The sequence below is a fragment of the Sceloporus occidentalis genome, unplaced genomic scaffold (assembly GCF_023333645.1).
Source record: "Sceloporus occidentalis isolate IW3139 unplaced genomic scaffold, rSceOcc1.0.p SCAF_13, whole genome shotgun sequence".
Taxonomy (NCBI): domain Eukaryota; kingdom Metazoa; phylum Chordata; class Lepidosauria; order Squamata; family Phrynosomatidae; genus Sceloporus; species Sceloporus occidentalis.
The window spans coordinates 12,154,921-12,176,260 of record NW_028316993.1 but is presented as its reverse complement, the minus strand read 5'-3'; the positions used below and the strand labels follow the sequence as shown (position 1 = coordinate 12,176,260).

The window sequence follows — 21,340 nt, the reverse complement described above, 5'->3', positions numbered from 1 at the left end:
GCCTCAGGGGAAGGCCATGGCAAACCTCCTCTGAACAAATCTTGCCAAGGAAACCCCATTAAGTTGGAAATGCCTTGAAAGCATGTGTCCACAAACAACAAATAAAGCCCATGCAGAGAAAGGTTTGCCACCTGAGGCCAATGCTTGGCAGGGGGTCACTGTCCCATTGGGTGGGTTGAGTGCCCCTCCCTCCTCCTCGTCTTTTTCCTTTTCTTCCTCCTCCTCTTTCTCTTCTTCTTGCTCCTCATCCTCTTCTTCTTTCTCTTCCTCCTCTACTTTCCCCTCCTCCTCTCCCCCTTTTTCTTCTTTCACTTCCTCCTCCTCCTTCTCTTCTTCTTCTTCCTCCTCTTCTTCCTCCTCTTTCTCTTTTTCCTCCTCTTTCTCTTCCTTCTCGTTCTCTCTCTCCTCTTCCTCCTGGGGAGGGGGGCTGGGAGAGGAGAGAGGCTGCTCCTGGTCCCTGCTGCCTCCTCTGGGCTGGTCCTCTCTGGCAGCAAGAGGAGGAGGAGAGAAGGATGCTGGCAAGCTGGTGCTGAGGCTGAAGGAGAAAGGGACGAAGGAAGAAAGGAGCCTGTCCTTCCATCTCTCCATCCTTGGTGCTGGTGGAGGGAGTGCCTGAGGATGGTGGTCTTCCTGGGGCGGAACCTGCCTGCCCTCCTGGCCCTCTTCAAGAAGAAAGGTGAGTGAGGGGCCCTGGTCCTCTTTGCTCCCAAGGAGACCCCTCTTGGCCTCCAGGCAGCCCAACTGGGCCACCTCTTTGGCATCGCCATCCGACACAAGGGAAACAGAAGTCTCCCTTCTTCTCCATCAGAGATCCATTGGGTCCTCCAGCCCATGACCGGATCGTCCTTGGGATCCAGAGGGATGGAGAGGAAACATGCAAAAAGGACTAGATGCAAGGCTTGGAAAAGGCAAAGGAAAGTGAGGATGGATGAGAATCTTTAGATGGTTTGGCAGAAGGAAGAAGGGGGAACACCCCAAGCCCCTTTTTACTACCCAGCCAGATTAGAAAACACATTCATTCATTAATAATGATAACAATGGTGTGTTTTTAAAAGTCCTTGAGGTGTTGTGAATTGTTGATTTGTTGTTGTTCCCTGCCTGGGCAAAAAATAACAAGTCAAAAACAGTAATATAATAATTATTGTTATTAAATGTGTATCTTCACCAGGCTGGTTAGCAAAAAGTGCTTGGGATGTTGTGCATTGTTGATTTGTTGTTGTTGCTTCAGTCCAAGGGAAGAGGTGGTAAGAAATAAATAATAATACATTTCTTACCTGCATCTCCCCATGGATCAAGGCAGGCAACAACAACTCAACGAAACACAACATTGGCTAGGAATGATTACAGTGGACTTCAAGGTCCTTTTACGATTAATGTTTAGCATTAATTTTGTTCCTCAGTTGTTTGGGTGGGTGGTTCACTGTAATTTTTCATTTTCCTTCTGGCAGAATCTCTCTCTGTTTATCTGTCTACGAAGCTGCAAAATATCCCTGCAAATGCAACACAACCAAACAACAACTTCTGCCTTCTTTTCTCTCCAGGCCCCCCACCTTGAAATACCTGAGATTGATCTTTGTAAAGAAGGCTTTTAGGGGGGAAAGAAACGTGTGCCCCCATGGTATTCCTTGGGAATCTGTTGGCATGCATCCCATGAGGATGGAGGGGCAAAGGTCCTTTGGAGAAGGAGGAGGACTCTTTGTGGAGCTGGGTTTCCCCTATTTGGGGGAATTTGCACCCCCCTAAACCTCTTTGGCGGCTTTTGAGTTCCCCCCCAACCCAACCTTACCCCCCTTTTTCCTCCCATCAAGTCATCCCCTATTGTTTTCTGGACTCATTCCCTCCATTCGCTCTCTCTGGATTGCTGAAGCCAGCAGTTCATGGTTGGGTTTGGCGTTCAATGATCTGGACCGCTAGCATCCAGGACAGAGTAACCAGAGTTCTCCTTTCCCCAGACATGTCCCCCATTTCAACCTTCTGCCCAAAAAGTCCTCCATTTTGAGCAGGACTACTAAGCATGAATTTATATTTACGAGTGTGTTCAGCTTCGGTTTGGGAATGTGCTACATTTTTCTTGAATGTATAGTGTCTTGCCCTCTTTTGCATTTAGGACAACCAAGATCACCTGAGCTTCCCTGTTTCCCCCATTACTGTGTCCCCCATTATTGGGAAGGGAATTGGGTCCATTTTGGGTTTTTCTGCTGGCTCGCTCTGCAGTGCTTCTGCAGTTCTTCCTTCCTTCCCTCCCTTCTTCCTCCTCTCAGATTTTGTTTTTCCGGATGAGCTGTCTCCTTTGGTTGGGATGCAGCAGCCCTGCTGAGATGGAAAGGATTTACCTCTCCTTGAGGCTGAAAATGGCTCCTTATTGGCTGTTCCTAGTTGGTTTATTTTGCAGCCTCCTGTCCTCCTTCTTTTGTTTGGTGACTTCCAAAAAATGGCTTGATAAAGTGGAGAGAATGTATTTCCTAGGTCTAGAAGCCAGCAAGCCCTCTGAGAAGGAGCTGGGTATGTTTAGTCTGGAGAAGAGAAGGTTACGATTGACATAATCTGGAAAACGCTCCAAGATGGGGGAAGAAACACAGAATCCTAGAGAAGGGACCCCAAGGGCCATCCAGTCCAGCCCCATTCTGCCCTGTATGATAGCCCTGTTTAAATATTTGAAGGGATGTCATATTGAGGATGGAGCGAGCTTGTTTTCTACTGCTCTAGAGACTAGGATGGAGCACTGGATGCAAACTACAGGAAAAGAGATTCCACTTAAACATTAGGAAGGACTTCCTGAGGATAAGAACCGTTTGATAGTAAAAGACGCTGCTGCCTCAGAGGTGGTGGAGTCTCCTTCTTTGGAGGTTTTTAAATATAGGCTGGATGGCCATCTGTCACAAGAAGGCTTGGATTGGGTCCAAGGGTCGGATTGGATGCCCTTTGGGGTCCTTTCCAACTCTAGGATTTGCTATGATTCCTCCTCCATCTTGGAGAGTTTTCCAGATTATGTCAGTCTGTAGCATGGGATGTATAAAGTTGGATTTGGGATGTAGAGGCATATAAACTTGGCATCTTTGTTCCTCTGGATCACTTGGCTCTGGTTTGAAGTTTCGTGCAAATAAGGAGCTGGGAATAAGGAACCAACTTTGTCCCCGCAACCCGTCTCTGCTTTTCTTTCCTTCTCTCGCTTTCTCCACATCTCTTCCCGTCCCCCTTTTACTCTTTATTTAGTTTAAGTGATGGAAATTGCTAAAGTCGGACTAACTTTGCCAAGGGGAATATATTGCAAATCTTTGCAAATAAGGGGGGGGGGGGTGGAGGATGGGTTTTAGATCAGTGCTTATGCTTTGGGATGTGGGAGGGCAGGCAATGTTTTGCTCTTATGTGTCAGGGACTGCTTACTGTGTTTGTGCCCATTGGCTACAAATGTTCATTTCTTTGATGCAGACGGGTAGCCGATGGCTCAGGGACTGGCACTGGTCCACGGACCACTGCTTTTTATAGCCCGCTTTTAAATGTTACTCCATTAGGCCAGGTCTTGGTCTGCTTCTTACCTGGGTGAAAAAAAAGCATTGCCTTTTATTTGTTTCCAATATTTATTTGCACCCACCACTGAAAAGATTTTCAGTTGTTCTGTCAAGGACCTAAAGCATACTAGTATTCAAAGACATAGTAGCCCTGTTAGTCTGTTGCAGCATAAAAAGATATAAAGGGACATTGTTGAATCTGTGAGACTAATTGAGGAAAAGAAATTTCGTTTCCTAAGTTAGTCTCCCAGGTGTTGCAGGATTCCTTCACATCCTTAAACTTTACTGCGATTAGAGCAGAGCTGTAGAATCAGTTAGATTTCTCTGTCTGTTTAGTTACCATTCAGCCATTGATCCGTGCGGCTGCATCTACACTGCAGAATTAATGCAGTTTGACACTGTTTTAACTGCCATGGCTCAGTGCTGTGGAATTCTGGAGTTTGTAGTTTTGGGAGCTATTTTGCCTTCTCCGTCAGAGAGCCCTGGTGCCACAGCCAGTTACAAAACCTAGGATTCTATAGCATGGAGCCATGAATTAATTCTGGGTCTCTTCCCCAAAATAGTGAGGACTAAGATGGTGTAGTGGTTTGAGTGTTGGGTTAGGACAATGGGAGGCCAGGGTTCAAATGCCGGCTCAGCCATGGAAACCCAGTGGGTGACGCTGGGCAAATCACACTCTCTCAGCTTCAAAAGATGGCAGTGGCTAACCCCTTCAATTATGCCAATAAAACCCCACGATTATGGCCTTAGGGTTGCCATAAGGTGGAAATGGCTTGAAAGCACACATCATCCCTGCAGGCTCCAGGCTATTAAACCCTAGCATGAAGGAAGAGAGATGTTTCTAAGGTCTTTGTAATTCCTTACTAGGTCTTCCATCTCTGTGGTCCTTGAAAGCATCTTTTCCATCCTTGGCTCCCTTGCTTTGCAAAGTATGGGGTGTCCAGACCCTTTGGACAGCCAGTTGCCTTTCCCTAGAAGAAAGGAAACAAGATGGGAAAGTTAGAGATCTGAACCTTGTGAATGGTGTTGGAAGGCGCTGCTTTGCTTTGTGTTTGTCCTGGGAAAAGAGAGACATCCAAGGAGGGAGGAGGCTCTGCGTATCGATCTCCTTGTTAAACGGAGAGCAAAGATGGAGGGGCATCAAGTGGCAGGAGCGAATCCTTTGCTGATTCAGCCTCTCTCAAGGGGTGCAAGGTGACCTTGCCTGCAAAACGGTTCATTGTTCTGTCCATCTCAGTGTAGTCTCAATGGGAGAAGAATGCACCCTGCTTTCCACCATACAGAAATCCTCCTCTTAAAATCTGGGCTAGGGAAAAATGTGACCACATACACGCCCATACTCCTGTTTTGTGGCCTCAAGGTTATGACCCTCCTGGAACATCCTTCACTTTCCAAAAAGTGGCCTCCCAAGTGAAAGACCTGTCCCTCTTTCCTCTCCCCCGGAAACGGCGGAGCGCTTTAAAACATAGGAGGGAAACTCTGATTGTTTCGATCTTTTTGGAGAAGCGGGTTACAAATAATAATAATAATAATAATAATAATAATAATAATAATAATAATAATTGGAGGGAGTGAGGACTATTTTTCTTTCAGCTTGGCACTCTGCACTGGCACATTGGCATTTTGGGCCTGGTATTTGGCAGCAGCTGCAATAGTTTGGGAGGCTCTTGGGGATGGAGGAAGAAAAATGTTGCATCTGTGGGTAGTTTGGGGTACTTTGGGTGTCTTTTAGATGAAACATCATCCTCTTCCCCCATTTAAAAAAATCCATCCCATCTTGCAAAAATAAGAGACACATGTGTCTTTCTGGTTGCCTGGGTTTGCATCTGTTCTCCCTCAAAATATTTCCTATCTCTTTCTTGAAATCTTGGGCTCCACTGTTAATTATCAATGGGTTTGTTAAATTATTATTTAAAGAAAGAGTTTACAAGAAGAGTAAATTGCACCCCTATTGTGTAGCCCTGCCTGGTGCCAACAAATGGATACAGGTTGTGCAAAAGACTGTTTGCCCTCCAGCAACGGGACAGTAACTCTTTCCCTGTGGTTTTTGGGAACAAACATTACTGCTTTAAAATTGGGAGCTCTCTTTGCCCTTCCAAAGGCTGAGGAATTTTAAGTACTCTTAATTGCTAACTTTGTCTTTAGGGTTTTGATGATGCTTAGGAATAGGGTTGCTTAGCTGAGTGCACAGAGGGCATAGCCCAGATTTATGTATGAGGTCAACATATAGTCGAGTATATACGGTAGATTCCTCCTTTTCTTTTCCTATTTATGCAGTACTCTTGGTGACTTACACAAATACAGCTACTTTTTTCTGGTGTTGTGCAAAGAGTACTGGATACATGAATACCTGCAAACAACCTGTTGCACGTAGGGGGTCATTCCCACTGGCCTATAACGCGGGTCAGGATACGAATCACGGGTGCATCGTTTCCATTTGAGTGCAAATTTGACCCACGTTGCTCCGATATTGTTCCCATTGGGATTCAAATCTGAATCGATTTATCTAGGAAAACCCGAATTATAGGTCAATAAATTGGTTTAAAAAGACAACACCCCCTTTCTTCAAGACTTTTTGCCCAGGAATATGCCCAGGTTCAGCTCTGCCCTTTGACCCCAATGGCCCCTAAATGGCTTCAGGATGCTCACTTCCACCATCTGCTCTGATGGGCTTTGTCTGCAGAAGGTCCAAAATCAATCTCCAGATAGGGCTTGGAAAGTCCCTTGCACCAAACAGTTATTGCTGTCAGGATGTGGATATCAGATTTCCCTGGTCAAACTCCTTGAGGAGCGCTGGACTACAATTCCCATCCTCCCCCAACCAGGATGTAACTGCTGGCCAGGAGATAGGATTGGAGATATACCTTATATATTCAACTATAAGTCAACCTCAAGGGCAGGTTTTGGGATCAAAATTATGGATTTTGATATGACCTGTGGATAAGTTGAAGGTAAAACTTAGGGACATGAACTAAGCATCTAAAGCAGTGCTTCTCAACCTTCCTAATGCCGCAACCCTTTAATGCATTTCCTCATGTTGTGGTGATCCCCAACCATAAAATTATTTGTGTCTCAGTTCCTAAGATCATCAGAGATATGTGTTTTCTGGTGGTCTTAGGTGACCCTGTGAAAGGGTCATTCGACCCTCCAAAGGGCCGTGACCCACAGGTTGAGAACTGCTGATCTAAAGGATGAAGCAAAGGAAAACAGTACCAAAAACCTTACAAAATCCCAGCAGGCATATCTGTTTCGGTTCATGCTAAAGGCTGAATGGATGAGAGAAGTGGTCAGTGCTTCCAGGACACATTAAGCTTTTGCCTTTCATCAGGAAATGGTTCTTTTTAATGTACAGTACCTATATTGACCCCTGGATAAGTCAATTCAGATTTTTTGGGGGTCATTTTTTTGGAGTTGAGTATATACAGTAGTGCAACCCTTCTGGACAGCACCAATCTGGACCAGCCCTTAGTAATTCCAGGTAGGGCAGGAAAAGACCTTGCAGAGAATCATTGCAGAGGTACTGCAGTCTGGTGGGCTGAACCAGTTGGTTCGACAGCCTGATTCAACAGAAGGCAGTTTCCTCTGTTTCTATCAGTAGCGAAATATTTGTGCAAACACCTCCTGCTTGCAAACAGACATGTGAATGCATTTGATTTCTACTCCACTTTCCCTGTCTCTCTTTCCTTGCAACCTCCAACAAAGCCATATTTTGTTCATCTCAGACCTCTTTTCTGTTCTGGAATTGGTTGTGCATGGCAAAAGAAAAATGTGCTGTGCACTGTCCCTTTAAACTTGGCTGGCTCTGTGCATTTGTGTGTGTGTGTGCAACACATACACAAGGTGCATAGATATTTCTGGTATCAGTCATGTGATAGTGCCCTGGGGTTCTTTCGCTTATTCAGTGGCATTGGTTTAAAGGCACAGGTTTGGAGCAGCGGCCAGCCTGATAGCAGGACTGCAAATGGTGTCCTATTGCCTTTGCCAGCGGTGGGTTGTAAAAAGATCCCAAGGTTTTCATGGTTACAGAAGTTCATTGCTCTCTTGCAGCGGAGATGCCCAACACAAGCCAGAGTTTCTTGATTTATTATTTTATTCCTCCTCCTCCTCCTTTTCCTCTTCAAGCCTTCCTGCTTCTCCTTCAGTAATGGCTTTGGAGGTAGTTCAATGTCAAAACACAATTTGCTTATTTTATATAACAAATAATTTTCAAAAGACAGATCCTTGGTATCTGCTGGGGTTTGGTTCCAGGACCTCTTAGAGATAACCAAAATCCGTAGATGCTCAAGTCCCATTATATACAATGGACCGTTGTTGTTGTTGTTATGGGTCCTTGTTCAGAAATATGCTCCCCAAATAGCATGCTAAACTACAGATTCCAGGATTTCATCGGATGGAGCCATGATAGTTAAAGTGGTTCCAAAGGACCATATAACTGTGTCATGTGGAAGCTGTCCCTTCCTTCATTTCCCTGCTCTTTGTGAATCTTGTTGAGTTGATGGATCTGAGCAGAGCAGAAACCCACCTGTTGGGCTTGTGATGCAAGGGGTCCCAGATTCGAATGTCTTGTCTTTGCAGGGGCGGCCAAGGCGGAGAATGAGAGGCGGCTGAGCGTCCAGTACAAGGCGGGAGACGAGCGGCTGGACAATGTCTTCTTCCCCAGCAACCGCCCTCCACACCTTGAGCAACTTCACATCCAGGCCCAGGCTGGGCTAAAGTCCTTGCAGCACCAAGGTACCAGGTTCTGGGGTGGGAGAGCTTGCTTGGCACACCGTCTACCCCTTCTGCACCCCAGAGCCTTGGCATTGCTGGCATTGCTATTGCTATGATAATCTCGATTTATATCCTGGACAAATAATGCAGTTTAACACTGCATTAACTACATATCTGTCATGGCTCAGTGCTATGGAATCCTAGGATTTGTAGTTTGTTGTGGCACCAGAGCTCTCTGATAGGGAAGGCAAAATAGCTCACACAACTGCAAATCACAGAATTACATAGCTTTGAGCTGTGGAGGTTAAAGCGATGTCAGGTTGCATTATTTCTGCAGTGCAGATGCAGCCTTTGTTTGGACAGTGGAGGCCATGAGAGTTGGACAGTAGTGGCCATGGGAATTTCTTCCTATTTGGACAGTGGTAGCCTTAGGAATTTATTCATTTCTAGACATTGGTGGCCATGGGGTTTTCTTACCAGCTGGATAGTGGCAGCCTTGGGAATTTGTTCACTTCTGGACATTGGTGGCCATGGGTTTTTCTTCCCAACTGGACAGTGGTGGCCATGGGAGTTCCCCCTTCCTTCTTTATACTCTACCAATTAACTGTCATTTCTCTGGACTGTGTTCGGGGAAAATGTGATCACTTCTGGTTAACCTTCCCTCCCTGCTTCTGCTCCTGGCCACATCGTGTTTGCCAAATGAGGCAAAAAGCCTTTGCTGCTGCGCACAAGAGATGGAGAGGTTGCAGTTTCAGGTCAGAGTCCAACAGGACCCAGGACCTGAAAGAGCAGGCATCTGCCCTTTTGGCTGTCCTGGGTGAAGCTGCCCAGAAGATCCACTTGGAGCATTGCGGGGTGACCCTGCCAGTCCCAGGTCAGAGATAAACAGGTGGGATTAGACTCCTTCCTGCTGAGTCTTCTCTGCTTTGGTGCCCACTATTTTGGACACCCTGGATCACAGTTTACTGACCTCCAGGTCTCCCCGATCCAGACGACGATGTCTTTTTTGCTGTTGCCTTCCAGGAAAACAGAAGCAGACCAAGATCGCCAGCGATGCCAGCAGCATCCAGGTAAGCTGTCTCTTTTGGGGGCATTCGTCATGTTGTGCCATTGCTATGTTATCATATATTTTCCCCCTTGGCTCATTTGCTAACTCTGGGCTGTCACCTATCTGCCCATAGATGACAGGTCACCCAGATACTAGCTTGTGGGTTTTTCTTGCTCCCTGAACAGAGGCTGTGCTTAAAAATATTTGGGTTTCCTTTGTGCTTTAAACCAAACCCAAACAAATAAATTAAAAAGTCTGGATCCTCCGCCACACTTCCTCCGCTGTACAAGGCTCATGAACCTGAGCTAGTCTTGTGTTGTTGTGAACATCCATGTTGGTGTAAGAGAAGATTGAGCTGCAGGAATAGGATCAGTTGGAGAAGTCACTGTTCTGCCAGAGGAAGCAATTCTGCAAATGAGGAGCCATCTTGAACTTAACTTTTACATGTGGGTTTGCTCTTGTCATATTTACTTTGGCTGTAGCCAATTGCACTTTGTCCTTTTGCTTTCCTGCAGCCTCCCTTCCCTTTGCTTGGCTGCTAACTCCCACGAAAATGTTTCCTCCACATCGCAGGGGTCAGCCATGCTTACTACCCATCCCTATCCCCGGTACTTCTTTCGGGTGTATACAGTGGTCCCTCCACATTCGCTGGGGTTAGGGGTGGAGGATCCCTGTGAATGTGGGAAAACCTCAAATAAATAAACACTATTCTTTTTAGCTGAGAGAACCCCTCTCTAGAAATCTCCAGGTGTTCTGGTGCAGCTCTGCGGTCAACCTCTGGCAGAGGTTGATCACAGAATCATACTGGAGGACTTACACATGCCTAGAGAAGTGTTTTATCTAGGAACCCTAGCACAACTCTATGGTCAAGTTTTAGCAGAATTATGCTGGAGGACCTAGAGATTCTTAGAGAGAACATATTAATTAAAACCATAAATAATCAAATCTGCAAAAGTCCAAACTTCACTGTATTTGCTTAAGCCCAGGGATGACTCTGGGTGCTTTTTGCCCATGCAAGCCCTTTGTGGAGGAGCGGCGATGGGGGCTTTCTATGTCGGTGTGGCTGAGACTCTATTCTGGGTTTTAGTCCAGATTTTAAGAGAACATTCTGCTGGGCCTTTAACCTGTTTTGCTTTAAATATGGTCTTTGGTGAATCTCACTAGCAGAGTTCTAAACTATCCAAGTCTTTTCTGGCAATAGGTTCTGCACTTGGTCTTACATTTTGGAGTAAAACGCCGATAAAATTTCACCACTCCACTGATAGTGGAGCAATTTGCTGCCACTGTTATGGAGATCAGGCGATGCAGTTAAACCAGTTCGCCTGATCTTCCTCAGCTGAGTGTCCTCCAAATGTGTTGGGTAACAGCCTCCGTTTTCATCTGCCAGCGTGCCCAGTGGTCTTGGTGGCTGGGAGTGAGGGTGGTTGTAGTCCAGAAAGTCTTGAAGGCTAGCCAAACTCCAGCAGGAAAGACTTCTGACCTCGTGAGGTTTAATCTTCTATTTGTTATGCTCCAGCATCATAGCATGGGTGGGAAGCCCTTGGATTAAAAGTAATGCTCGTTAGCTGATTTAATCAACTAAAACTTAAATTGCAGGGTGTTTTTTTTTTAATGGTTAATTGGCAAATCATAAGCTTTTGAAAATTAAAACAGACTGGTTTTTTTTACCCAATTTTGTGGCATCCTGGTCTTCGTTGGGGAAACTGGGGGAAGAGATAAACTACCTCTCACCTCCACTGCCCAGTGCTGGAGATATTATTTGCCTCCACATTCTTCTGCGATTTTGGCAGGCTTTCTGCAAATCACCTTCAAGCAAAAGGCCATGAAGAAAAGAGATGTTTATGCCAAGTCAAAGCATTTTTCCATTAGGGCCAGTATTGTCTTATTCCATTAGCAACTTCAGTTCTCCAGGACTCCCAGAAAAAAAGAAGAAAGAAATGCACATTGGAAACCTGACTCGTTATAAGGAGAGAGTGTCCCTGGGCATGTCGAAAGTGTGTTCTTGTATCACCATGGTACTGTGATATGTTCCTGCTTATCTAAGCACAGAGGGGTGGGTGGGTAAAAATTCAACTTGGAGAACTTGGCCGTCTTTCCAGCCTGAGCCCCAACACTGTTTTTTATTTAAATGCACAAAAGCAAACCAGATTGTGTTGTGCCCTTTCACACTGATTGCATAGCCTCCCTTTAATCGGGAAGAAGAGTTTTTGTGCCCTTGAAAGAGGACATTGAAGCTGAGAATGGAATTGCACTAGCCAGTACCGACATCTGGTGGGCAAGCATGATGTTGCAACCCCTTAAAGAAGGAAACACACCGCTACTTGCAGTCTATCTAGTGGTGTAATTAGAGTGGACACAGGGGTACGGATCGCACTGGGTGACCCCCAGAATTGGGGTGATGCCCGGTTGGACCCTCTTCACCTTTCCTCATTGCTCCGGCCCCCACTTCTTCTCCAAGAAAAAAGCCAGGGACAGAGGAGGAGCAGGAGAAAAGTGTGTGCATCCTTGCAGGCTGCTCTGTCCTGGGCTTTTTTTCTGGAGAGGAAGCCCACAGTTGTTTTCCTCCTCTGGCCGCGGACTTTCTCTCTGGAGAGGGAGCCTGGGATGGAGGTGGAGGATGAGTGCACACTGCAGTGGAGCCTGGAGGGTTAAGATGCTGCCACTGCAGTCGCCCTCCCACCATGCCACTAGTGATAGCCAGCATTGGGACGACACTGAGTCCTCATGCACAGTCAAAAAATTAAAGAGATCACTAATGCCATTTATCAGGCCACCAGAAATGGTTAAAAAGGCATTTCTGAGTTACTGTATGTATTCATGTATAAGTATAGAAATTTAGGTTAAAAAATTCACCCCCAAAAACCTGAGTCAACTTATCCATGGGTCAATGGAAGTACTGTATTTTATTTATATGATGAAAAGCAAGAGTTTAATCTGCCCTGGAAGCACTGACCTGCTTCTGCTCTCCCAGCCTTATGTCAGGAGTGGGAACTCTCCAGCATGTTAGCTGTTGCTGGACTGCAGCTCTCAGCACTGCCTAAGCTGGTCAGGGGGAGGATGGAAATTGCAGCCTGACAGCATCCAGAGTGCCCCATGAATTTTGGACAGAGGGCCTTCACCTTCTTTCTCCTGCTTTCTGCAGTCTTCCCGCTCGTCCACGGATGGTGATGATGTCTCAATCCGAAGCCAGACACCATCATGCACGACGGAGACTACCTCCGACGATGCCCTCTCTATCCGCTCAGAGATGATCCAGCGGAAAGGTATTGGCACATCCAGAAGTCCTAGGTTGGAAGCACCCCAAGGAGATGACCACTGGGCTTTGGGATAGGGTTGAGAAAGTGCTACTTTACCCAGAGACTTCTGTAAGAGTTTGGTGGAGAATTTGTTTGAAACTGATGGGCAAAGTACAGGCTTTTTTTTTTAAGGAGGTGGCATAATTGATTCTCTTGGAGGCCTCTGCAAGTGTTGATTCATTCTCAAAATATGTTGCATAGCAGACTCCTGTTAGTGACTTATTCATGTCTGTTTTTGGACAGGGTGCAAGGAGCGACTCTCAAGCAAAATGGTGCAAAATGTTTTGAATTTCTTGGGTGGCTGGGTCTGACAAAAGGGTGTGGGGTTAGATTAAAGCTCTTTTTCCTTTTGCCTATGTAATGAAGTCTGTGCTCTGCATCCCTGCCACATTTCAGGTTCTACCTTCCGGCCACATGATTCGTTTCCCAAATCTGGAAAGGGTGAGAAGAGGAGGCGGGAGCGGAGGACTACAGTCCTGGGTCTCCCCCAGCATGTGCAGAAGGAGCTTGGTAAGCTTTCTGCCAGGACAAGAGGGGACTTGATGAGAGACTATCCCTGCAACCAACCAACCAACAATTAAACCATTCCCCAAAGCTCAAAATCTGGATTTTAGAACTGAAAAATGCGCAAACCAGCACCGCCTGGTGACTCTGATTTTACTGGGATGTGTGTGGATCTATTCTGGGTTTTAGTCCAGAACTGGAAGGAGCTACCCAGTGCTGAACCTTGTTCTCCAAATAGACTAATGTTTGGACTAAGATCACTCTGGATTCACTGCCCCATTTGCATGGGAGCCTCCAGCCCCTGTGTGATGCAACCAAGGTGACAGATGGAAATGCAATCCATAGGCCAACACTTTTGTGCAGACTCCTTTATGGCTGTACAATTGTGGAAACTGCTTTTCTGGCAAACAATGGGATTTCTGGTGGGGGTCTTGGAAAGAGATTTGTGGATATTGGAGACAGAGTGAGATCTGGGAGCCAAGAAAAATTTTAAGCAGCCAGCTTAAATCTTCAGATCTTTCCACTCTCTTCTTGCTTCTCGCTGGGAACAGTGATGCTTTCCTTTATGCTAGGTTTAGGTTTGATTGACTTACCACTCTTATCTGTCCCTCTACCAGGCCTGAGCAATGGTTATGATCCGAAGAAACGTCCGGGCAGCATCGCAGTTAGACCCATCCACAGTCCACAGTCCCTGGCAAATGGTGGCCAGGTGGTTGGCAACGTCGTACTCATCCCCACCATCGATGGCAACCTCCAGCCCCCCATTGCCCTCGAGGGTGGTGCCCGCGTCTCCCTCCAGGCTCTCGAGGCAGAGGCAGCAACAGACTCTGCCCTCCAGCGCCACATTGACCGCATCTACTATGATGACTCACTGCTGGGGCGCAAGACAGAGGCCAAACTGTCCCCCTTGGCAAGGCCCAAATCGCTGGCTGTTCCTTGGATAACCACCCAGCCTGGCTCCCCAGAGCTCCTTGGCCCGGTCATGTCCATCTCCCCTCAGGGCACCTACCTGTCAAAGATTATACCCAATGCCGTCATGCCACCCATGGTGGATGTCATTGCTCTTTCCCGCAACAGGGTGCGCACCCTCAGCCGCTGCAGCCTCTCAACAGCCAGCCCAGCCCTCTCGCTGCGCTCCATGGGGCGCTTCCCATCAGTGCCCCGCAGTCGGGAGCACTCTTCCTCCAGTGACAACTGGAGCCATTCCCAGTCCACTGAGACCATCGTCTCCAACACTTCCACCATCTCCTCGCACGGTGGGCGGAAGGATGGTGACTCTGGGCCCAATGGCCAGGTCCCCTCGGTGGCCAGGCGCGAACTGGACCAGATCAGCACATACAGCTCCGCCAGCGGCATCAGCTCCAACTGTCCCAACGCCAGGGCTGGTGCCATCCCTGCCTCGCCCAGCCTCCTGGGAGTGAGGCACCCAGGGAGTACCAGCGGAGGTGGCAGCAGCGGTCGGGCCTCTCCGGCATACAGCAGCAGCAGTGTAGCGGATGGCTCGGACAGTGTGAGCTTGCGGAGCGACCGGTCCTCAACCCACAGCGTCTCCCTCAGGAAAATGAAGAAGGCCCCTGCGCCTCCTCGGAGGACATACTCCTTGCACCAGAAAGCCCAGAAGCTGGAGGCTGAAGGGGCACCCAGAGCCATGGGTTTGCCCCCGAAGCCAGACCGCCGACCTCACGAAGGCAGCGGGGCCATGGGGCGGCAAGCGAACCCCAGCCTGACTGGTGAGGACGAGGTCTTCTCGCCGTCCTGTTCGAGTGAGACCAGCAGCCTGGCCTGCTCTCCTGACATCTCCCACCACAGCCCCATCACTGTTGACAAGCTACGCGAGGCGGAGGAACTGAGGGCTGCCGAGAACCAGGAACTTCCTTCAAAGAACAGTTCCCCTGACCGCTTTGGCCGCACCATGTCTCCCTCCAGCGGGTATTCGAGCCAGAGCGGGACGCCCACTCTCCATGCCAAGAGTCTCCTTGGCCCAGCCTCCTCTCCTGGGAAAAAGAGGCCACAACCAAAGAAGCCAGAACGGGTTTGCTCCCTCCAGTCCCCGACGGGGCTCTCCGTCTCTTCCTCCCTGACGTCCTTGTCCTCCTCTGCTTCGGATGCGGCCCCCTTGGATCCTGCAATAGTCCCATCTTTGGCCAGTCCCCCTGACGGCCCTGCTCAAAACAAAATGGAACGTTTTGTCATTCCTCCTCACCCCAAGGTCCCGGCTCCCACCTGCCCTCCACCCACCAAGGCCCAACAGGCTGAGCCAAAAGCCAACAGGACTGCAACCGCCGCCTCACCCGACAAGCAGCCCAGTATCATTGCGAAACCCAGTAATGGATCACCGCCACCGTCGCCACCTCCGGCTTATCATCCACCTCCGCCCCCTGCAAAGAAGTCTGATGAAAGTCCTGAAGTCCCCCCTGCTTCCATTGTCACTCCGACCCCTTCAGAGATGGAGGTGGATGCATCTCCGGATACCCAGTGGCCCCCTCCGCCTCCACCTGTGCCAGAGGAACACGATCTCTCCATGGCTGACTTTCCTCCCCCAGACGAAGCCTACTTCTTGCTGCTACCACCAGGGTCCCAGCCAGCGCTGGCGGCGGAGGAAACATCTTCCACTGAAGCTACCAAGACGGATCCCACCAAGGAACCACTAGCCAACCAAAGAACTGCGACTACAGGGGAGGCCAAAGTGGCCACCTCTTCCCCTTCCTTCTCCACCACGGTGTCCTCAAAGAGTCAACAGCACGGAGTCCCAGATGACCAGGCACTGCCAGCTCCCAAAGTGGAGCCTCCTTCACCTCCCAAGCTCCCCACGGCAATGGGGGAATTGCTTGGTGCCCAGCAGAACCACCGGAAGCCTCCGATGCCAGTGTTGTTGTCATCAACAGCAGTGCCCTCACTGCCCACCCTCCAAACGAACCTCAAGAAGCCGGCCAATGGCCTCCCCTCTGATCCCAAGAAGGAGCCGGCCTCCCGGAGCAAGAGTGGCTCTGTGCCAAAGGAAGATGCGAACCTACCCATCGTCACCCCTTCTCTGTTGCAGATGGTCCGCTTGCGGTCAGTCAACATGGATGCCCACAGCACCGCAGCAATCCCGGTAGCGGGAAAACCCCTGCCAGAGCAGAACGGGCCGAGCTCGGGACTGAATGGCAAGTCGGGGCCACAGCATGCCCCCCAGAAACCAATCCGGAAATCCCTTTCCTTGAGGGGACACCCGTCTGCCTCTAAAGAAACAACCTCCTCAAACCCCTTGCACAATGCAGTACGTTTGAAGGCCTCCACCTTGTCTTCCAGGGATGCGCCAGGTCTTGGAGTGGCAGAGAGGAAGGCCGGAAATCGGATGACGTTGCCATCTTTCTCTGCAGCTGCAGTGGCTCTCCCTGCAGCTGGGGAGGCGAAGGATGGTCCAGCATCTCCCTTGCACAAATCTCCAGCGTCAACGGCCAGTTTCATCTTTGCAAAGAGCCCGAAGAAGTTAGTGATTGAGAGCCCGTCCTCTCCAGAAGCCCAAGCCAACCTGAAGAAGAACCTGGTGGCCGAATTGATGAACCTCTCTGGCCAGCGGTCCGTGGCAGCCCCAGGGCTTAACCATCCAGCCTCAGGGAAGACTCAGGCCGAAAAGGCCCAGAAGGTCCCCCCACCCATCGCCAAGAAGCCTTTACTTGGTCCAGGACACTTGCAGCCCCCCCAGAGCCCAAAGTCAACAGCAGCCGAGGAGCTGAGTTTCCCCCGGACGGCACTTGGGGAGAGGACTAAGAATGACATGTCTGGTAACCAGGCTAATGGCACCGGCCCCTCCGCAGTGCCTGAAACACAGTTGCAGAGCCCCCCAGCACAAGGTAAGGGAATATGGGGTGGGGGGAACTGGGTTTATCCCATGTTGGTTGTTTTCAGACAGATTGGAGGTGGCATCACCTGCCCCAACGGTTTGTGCCTCTGTCACTTCTGTTGAAGTATTTCTGCTGTAAAACAATCCCTTGGGGAGGATACACCTTGCTTTTAAGTTGCTAAGTACTTCTTGAAAACAAGACCTATTCTCCCTCCATCTTTTTTTCATTGGAGAGGGAGTGTTTGACTTAGAGGGCTGTTCGCTCCTGCGTTGTCAAATTTTGGTGCTTGAAATAAAACAATAACACACATATAGATGAGAAGGACAGTGGAGTTTCTTTGAAAATGCATCTTACAAAGATAGCACCACAACTAAAAAAGGCCCTGCTCCTTATAACTAAGAGCAGTAAAAGAACTGCAGCAGGACTTCTGCTGTTGATCTAAGGCCAGAATCATGTTGTTAACTTATAGTGGTATAACATTTAGCCAGCATAAGTACTTTTTCAGTCCTCCTTCAAGGAAGTATCCAATATCCCAAGGTGCATTTGCCCTAGCTGTGCCACAGCAGTCACTAGATGGCCACTGGTTGTCTGCAGGGTATGTCCAGTTACCATCTCCCTAGACATTACCTGGGCACATCCTTAGGGCTTGTCAGTTATCAAGGGATGGGATAGAGCTGTTCCAGGGATCTATCTGGGTGCTGCTGTGCAAATGGGGGAGAAGGAGCAACCTTTTGTCTTCTGGATCCCTGGTGTAAGTACGCTGGTGGAGTGTAACTTTGGTGGAGCATAACTAGGGACTTTGATCCTAGCATGGTGGGAGGTTTTTATGGAAGGATCTGTCCAATTCTGTATTTTGATCCTCAGACATCTGGGCCTTTAATGGTTCAATCCAGCAACTAGAATTGAGTCTGGAACCAGAGAGGTTAGCTGTCAACTAAGAAAGGCTCAGGAGTTGAATGCTACATACCAATCTTCCTTCTCAACCTTATGCCCTTAAAGTGTTCCTGGTTTCAGGGGATGATGGGAGTTGTAGGTTGCAGAATTTTGTTGGTGTGCTCAAAACTGGATATGGCTTAGGAACAGAGGAAGAAATAGCATGGGATTTTGGGTGCCATACTCAACGGTTTCTGCTTGCGTAAAAACTCAGTGCACAAGGAATGGCTGTTATGGAGCTTATCTCCAGAGACTTGCAGCATATTGGACTGTATTGTTTAGTATGTAGGAAAACCATGGCAGTTAAGAGTTTGACTTATTACTTTGTTATTTCAGCAAACGAAATTGCAATAGGCAACCCTTTCTGGCTGTTGCGGTAATAATGATGCAACTTACTAGACTGGGCAAGGCGAGAAAGCAATTAAAGGTGGGCTGCAAGTCAAGCTAAGGATAAACCTGACTGTTAAACCCATTTTATACCTGAGGAACTGAAGCCAAAGGAAGGCCATAGGGCTGTTAAGTTGGATAGAATCTGAACCCAGCTCTTAACATCTCAAATTATATCCAGACACTTAACCTTATCTTCTTCTTACAGACTCACGGCAAGAGACGGCGTGAAGGAAGACCCTGTGGTACGTTTGCCCCAATATACAGGAGTTTAAATCAAAACAAAAATATCTCAGGGACCTGAGCAGGTCAGAGGAGGGTCCAGGATGTGGGGACAAGGAAAGTCAAAAACAAAGCAGCCTTAGCCTCTGATGGCCTTGATATTTATGCAAAAATCGTGTTGGTTTCGCTTTTCTCTGAAGACGAGAGCTTTATTTTACATCTGAAGACAAAGATAGCACAAACCCTTTCTCCTGCTGCTGTCTCCTGTTTTTCCTCTATTGAGCAGCCTTTCCTAGCTGGGTTTGCTAGTGTTTCATTTTTTCCCCACCAGAAATTGTTTCGTACACGAGGAAAAGTCTTTTTAAAAATCAAAATAAAACGAAGAGGATAGCAACAACTGACTCTGCCCTCCTGGCAAGGAAAGAAGTGGCAAAGTTGAAACAGCTTTGTGTGTTTTTCAAAGGCAGCCCCACCACTTCTTCATTTTTCTTTTTCTTTCTTTCTTTCTTTGTGGGTTGCGTTGTCGTCCGGTGGGAATGGGAGACTCACCGGATCTGGCACTCGCCTGGCATCGAACAAAACGGAAAGCACTTTCTCAAAATCAAGGCTGGACGAACCAAGGCTGTTTCAGAGGACTCTGCGGTCTTCCCAGATCTGGCCAAGGCCCTGATCCTCTCTGCATACATTCTGTGGAACTCTTGCACTTGCAAAAGCTTGCACCGAAAGGGGCCCTGCAGGTTGGAGGACAATGATGTGACATATATTTTATATATATAAATCTATATATATATCCCGTAGGTAGGGCTCCTGTGGGCAAACTGGACTCGGTCATAAAGAGATGACTCTGGGGTGGAGGGCAAGTTTGGCGCTTTTCTTATTTTGCAGACACGGTGAGATTCTGCCATAGCACAAACCAGGGCATAGGAGAAGTGGGTAATGGGATCAGGGTGACAAAAACATACAGGTTTACTCCTTGTCTATTATTTTTCAAAATGCCCTGCCTCTTTTCAACTACCATTCCCTTTGTGCCTGGATTGGTCCTTTAGGGGATGGTTTGTCTCTTTGACAGGGTTCTGGGTTTTAAAACCCCTTCCTTATAACAAAAAGAACCCTTTCGAGGGGTGTCTTCTTAAAAGGAGCAAGGAGCTGTATTGTTAGCGTAAAGTACAACAGGGTCTAACCAATTTGTCAGCAGGTGCCTTAGAAACTGCTACTGTCTCAGCTTGGCAAAGAGGCAGGTGGAGCACCCCAAAACCTACTGAACACCCCAAAACCTGGCTCTTCACTGCCACAGCAAAGTCATTGCAGACTTGTGCGGTTTGCTCCGAGACATTCCAGGCTTTGAGACCCTGCCCTGAATAGAGAATCAGGAAAGAGTCGGCTAGATTGGGGGGATTCAGTGCAATTCTTTGAAACCAAAATTGTGCAAACAGTGCTTTGGCTCTCCACCCATCCTGGAAGGAAAAAAAAAAATTAAAACAGACATCATGCAATGTCTGACATCTGATGCTACATTTCCTTTGGGGTCCGTTTGGAATTTCTCAGCATTGTTGGGTTTGGTTGGCGAATGGTGATTTGGAAGGCGTGTGCAGAAGCTGTTCTGTGGTCAGTTGGAGGGGAAAACCTTGAGGTGCATCTCTTGATAGAAGCAATGCATTGGGGGCCCAGATGCCAGTTAAGCCCAAAGTCCTCTTGGAGGCAAAGAGTTCTCTTTTAAAAGTATTGACATTTGCAAGGGTGTACCACTTTGCTGGGTGTGTGCACATGCAAAGTGATTTCCCTTTATCCTGAAATTTCTGCAGAAAATTTAAAAACTTGGAAGAGCAGGGCCAATGGAATCTTTGCCGCTCTGCACTTTCTGCTTTCTACATAGAGCATCATAAGGTGGATGGATAGCCATGGTGGCAAATGTCTCGTAAGTCTCCTTCTTCCCTGGGGTGAGCAACAGCTACAACCACCTCATGTTCACCTCTGGGGCTGTGCATTCATGAGCAAGCTGCCTCTTCAGGGCCATGCATCTGTCATTGCCGATTGCTTGTCGGAGAATGTCACTGAACCTCGACACCAGATTCCTTCAAAACATCATCCTTTTGCAAAGTTCTAACTCAGTGGCATCTGCTTACCACCAAGAATCCAGGAGGGAACCCTAAAGTCCAATCCTTGGTGTCTCCAGAAAATCATCCCTGTCTGAGTGCTCCTCTTTAGCATGCAGACCAAATGACTCAGGGGTCTCCCTTGGCAGAAACTGGCATCTTGTGTTTGGAAAGCTTTGCTGTGCAGTAAGAGATGTTGATAGCTCAATACTGCCCCAGCAGATGCTGCCATCCTCTTCCTTTTGGTAGGATGGATGTGTCAGTGATGCCCAGTGCCTTCCCCTGGGCATCACCATGCCCTGCACTAACGCCTCCAAAAGGGCAGCTCCAGGAGACTGAGCTAAGAGCTGCCAACACGGTAGTCTCCTGCAACGTTGCTCTTGTCGAACCGTGTGTGCCTGAGGTTACAAATCCCAGAAGTGAGTCGCTTGGCATCAAGTTGGGCCGCAACAGTGATCAGATGGCATCCAGACAAGCACCTAGTTCTGCATGCCACTCAAGTGGCGTAAGGATAGGAGTCTTAACTTCCCCATTGAGGACAGGGTTCTTACAATCACCAAAATAGGTTGTTCCAGAGACCCAACAGCACTTTTGAGGGCAAGAGAAAAGGGGTAGACAGTGCAGGAGAAAGGAGGGATTGGGATGCTCTGGTGTGGAAAGGGGACCAAACGCCTCCCACTTAATCTTCTTGTTCTCCTTTATGCCTTTGCTTTCCAATCTCTAGGAACACTAGGCGACAGATTATATACTCTGAAAAATCTTGGGGTCATTTGATTTGATTTCCATGATTATTACAAAAATAAAAACAAGA

General features: G+C 48.1%; 1 protein-coding gene across 1 annotated transcript; it reads left to right on the top strand.

The window, feature by feature from the left end:
* Window positions 1–534: 534 nt before the first annotated feature.
* NHSL3 (NHS like 3) lies at window positions 535–21,217 on the top strand. The gene is made up of 7 exons (XM_089478323.1): window positions 535–676; window positions 8,085–8,240; window positions 9,243–9,289; window positions 12,410–12,530; window positions 12,960–13,073; window positions 13,685–16,903; window positions 18,423–21,217. Exons 1-7 carry the CDS (start codon window positions 619–621, stop codon window positions 18,443–18,445), a joined length of 3,738 nt encoding a protein of 1,245 aa, XP_089334449.1. The 5' UTR covers window positions 535–618; the 3' UTR covers window positions 18,446–21,217.
* Window positions 21,218–21,340: the final 123 nt, after the last annotated feature.

What these genes read in the sequence shown, in the direction of transcription:
- NHSL3 (XM_089478323.1), top strand. Translation starts at nt 619, where the DNA reads ATGGTGGTCTTCCTGGGGCGGAACCTGCCTGCCCTCCTGGCCCTCTTC. An exon ending in GCATGTGCAGAAGGAGCTTG is followed by an intron (nt 13,074 to 13,684) that starts GTAAGCTTTCTG and finishes TCCCTCTACCAG; the next exon opens with GCCTGAGCAATGGTTATGAT. An exon ending in GCAGAGCCCCCCAGCACAAG is followed by an intron (nt 16,904 to 18,422) that starts GTAAGGGAATAT and finishes TTCTTCTTACAG; the next exon opens with ACTCACGGCAAGAGACGGCG.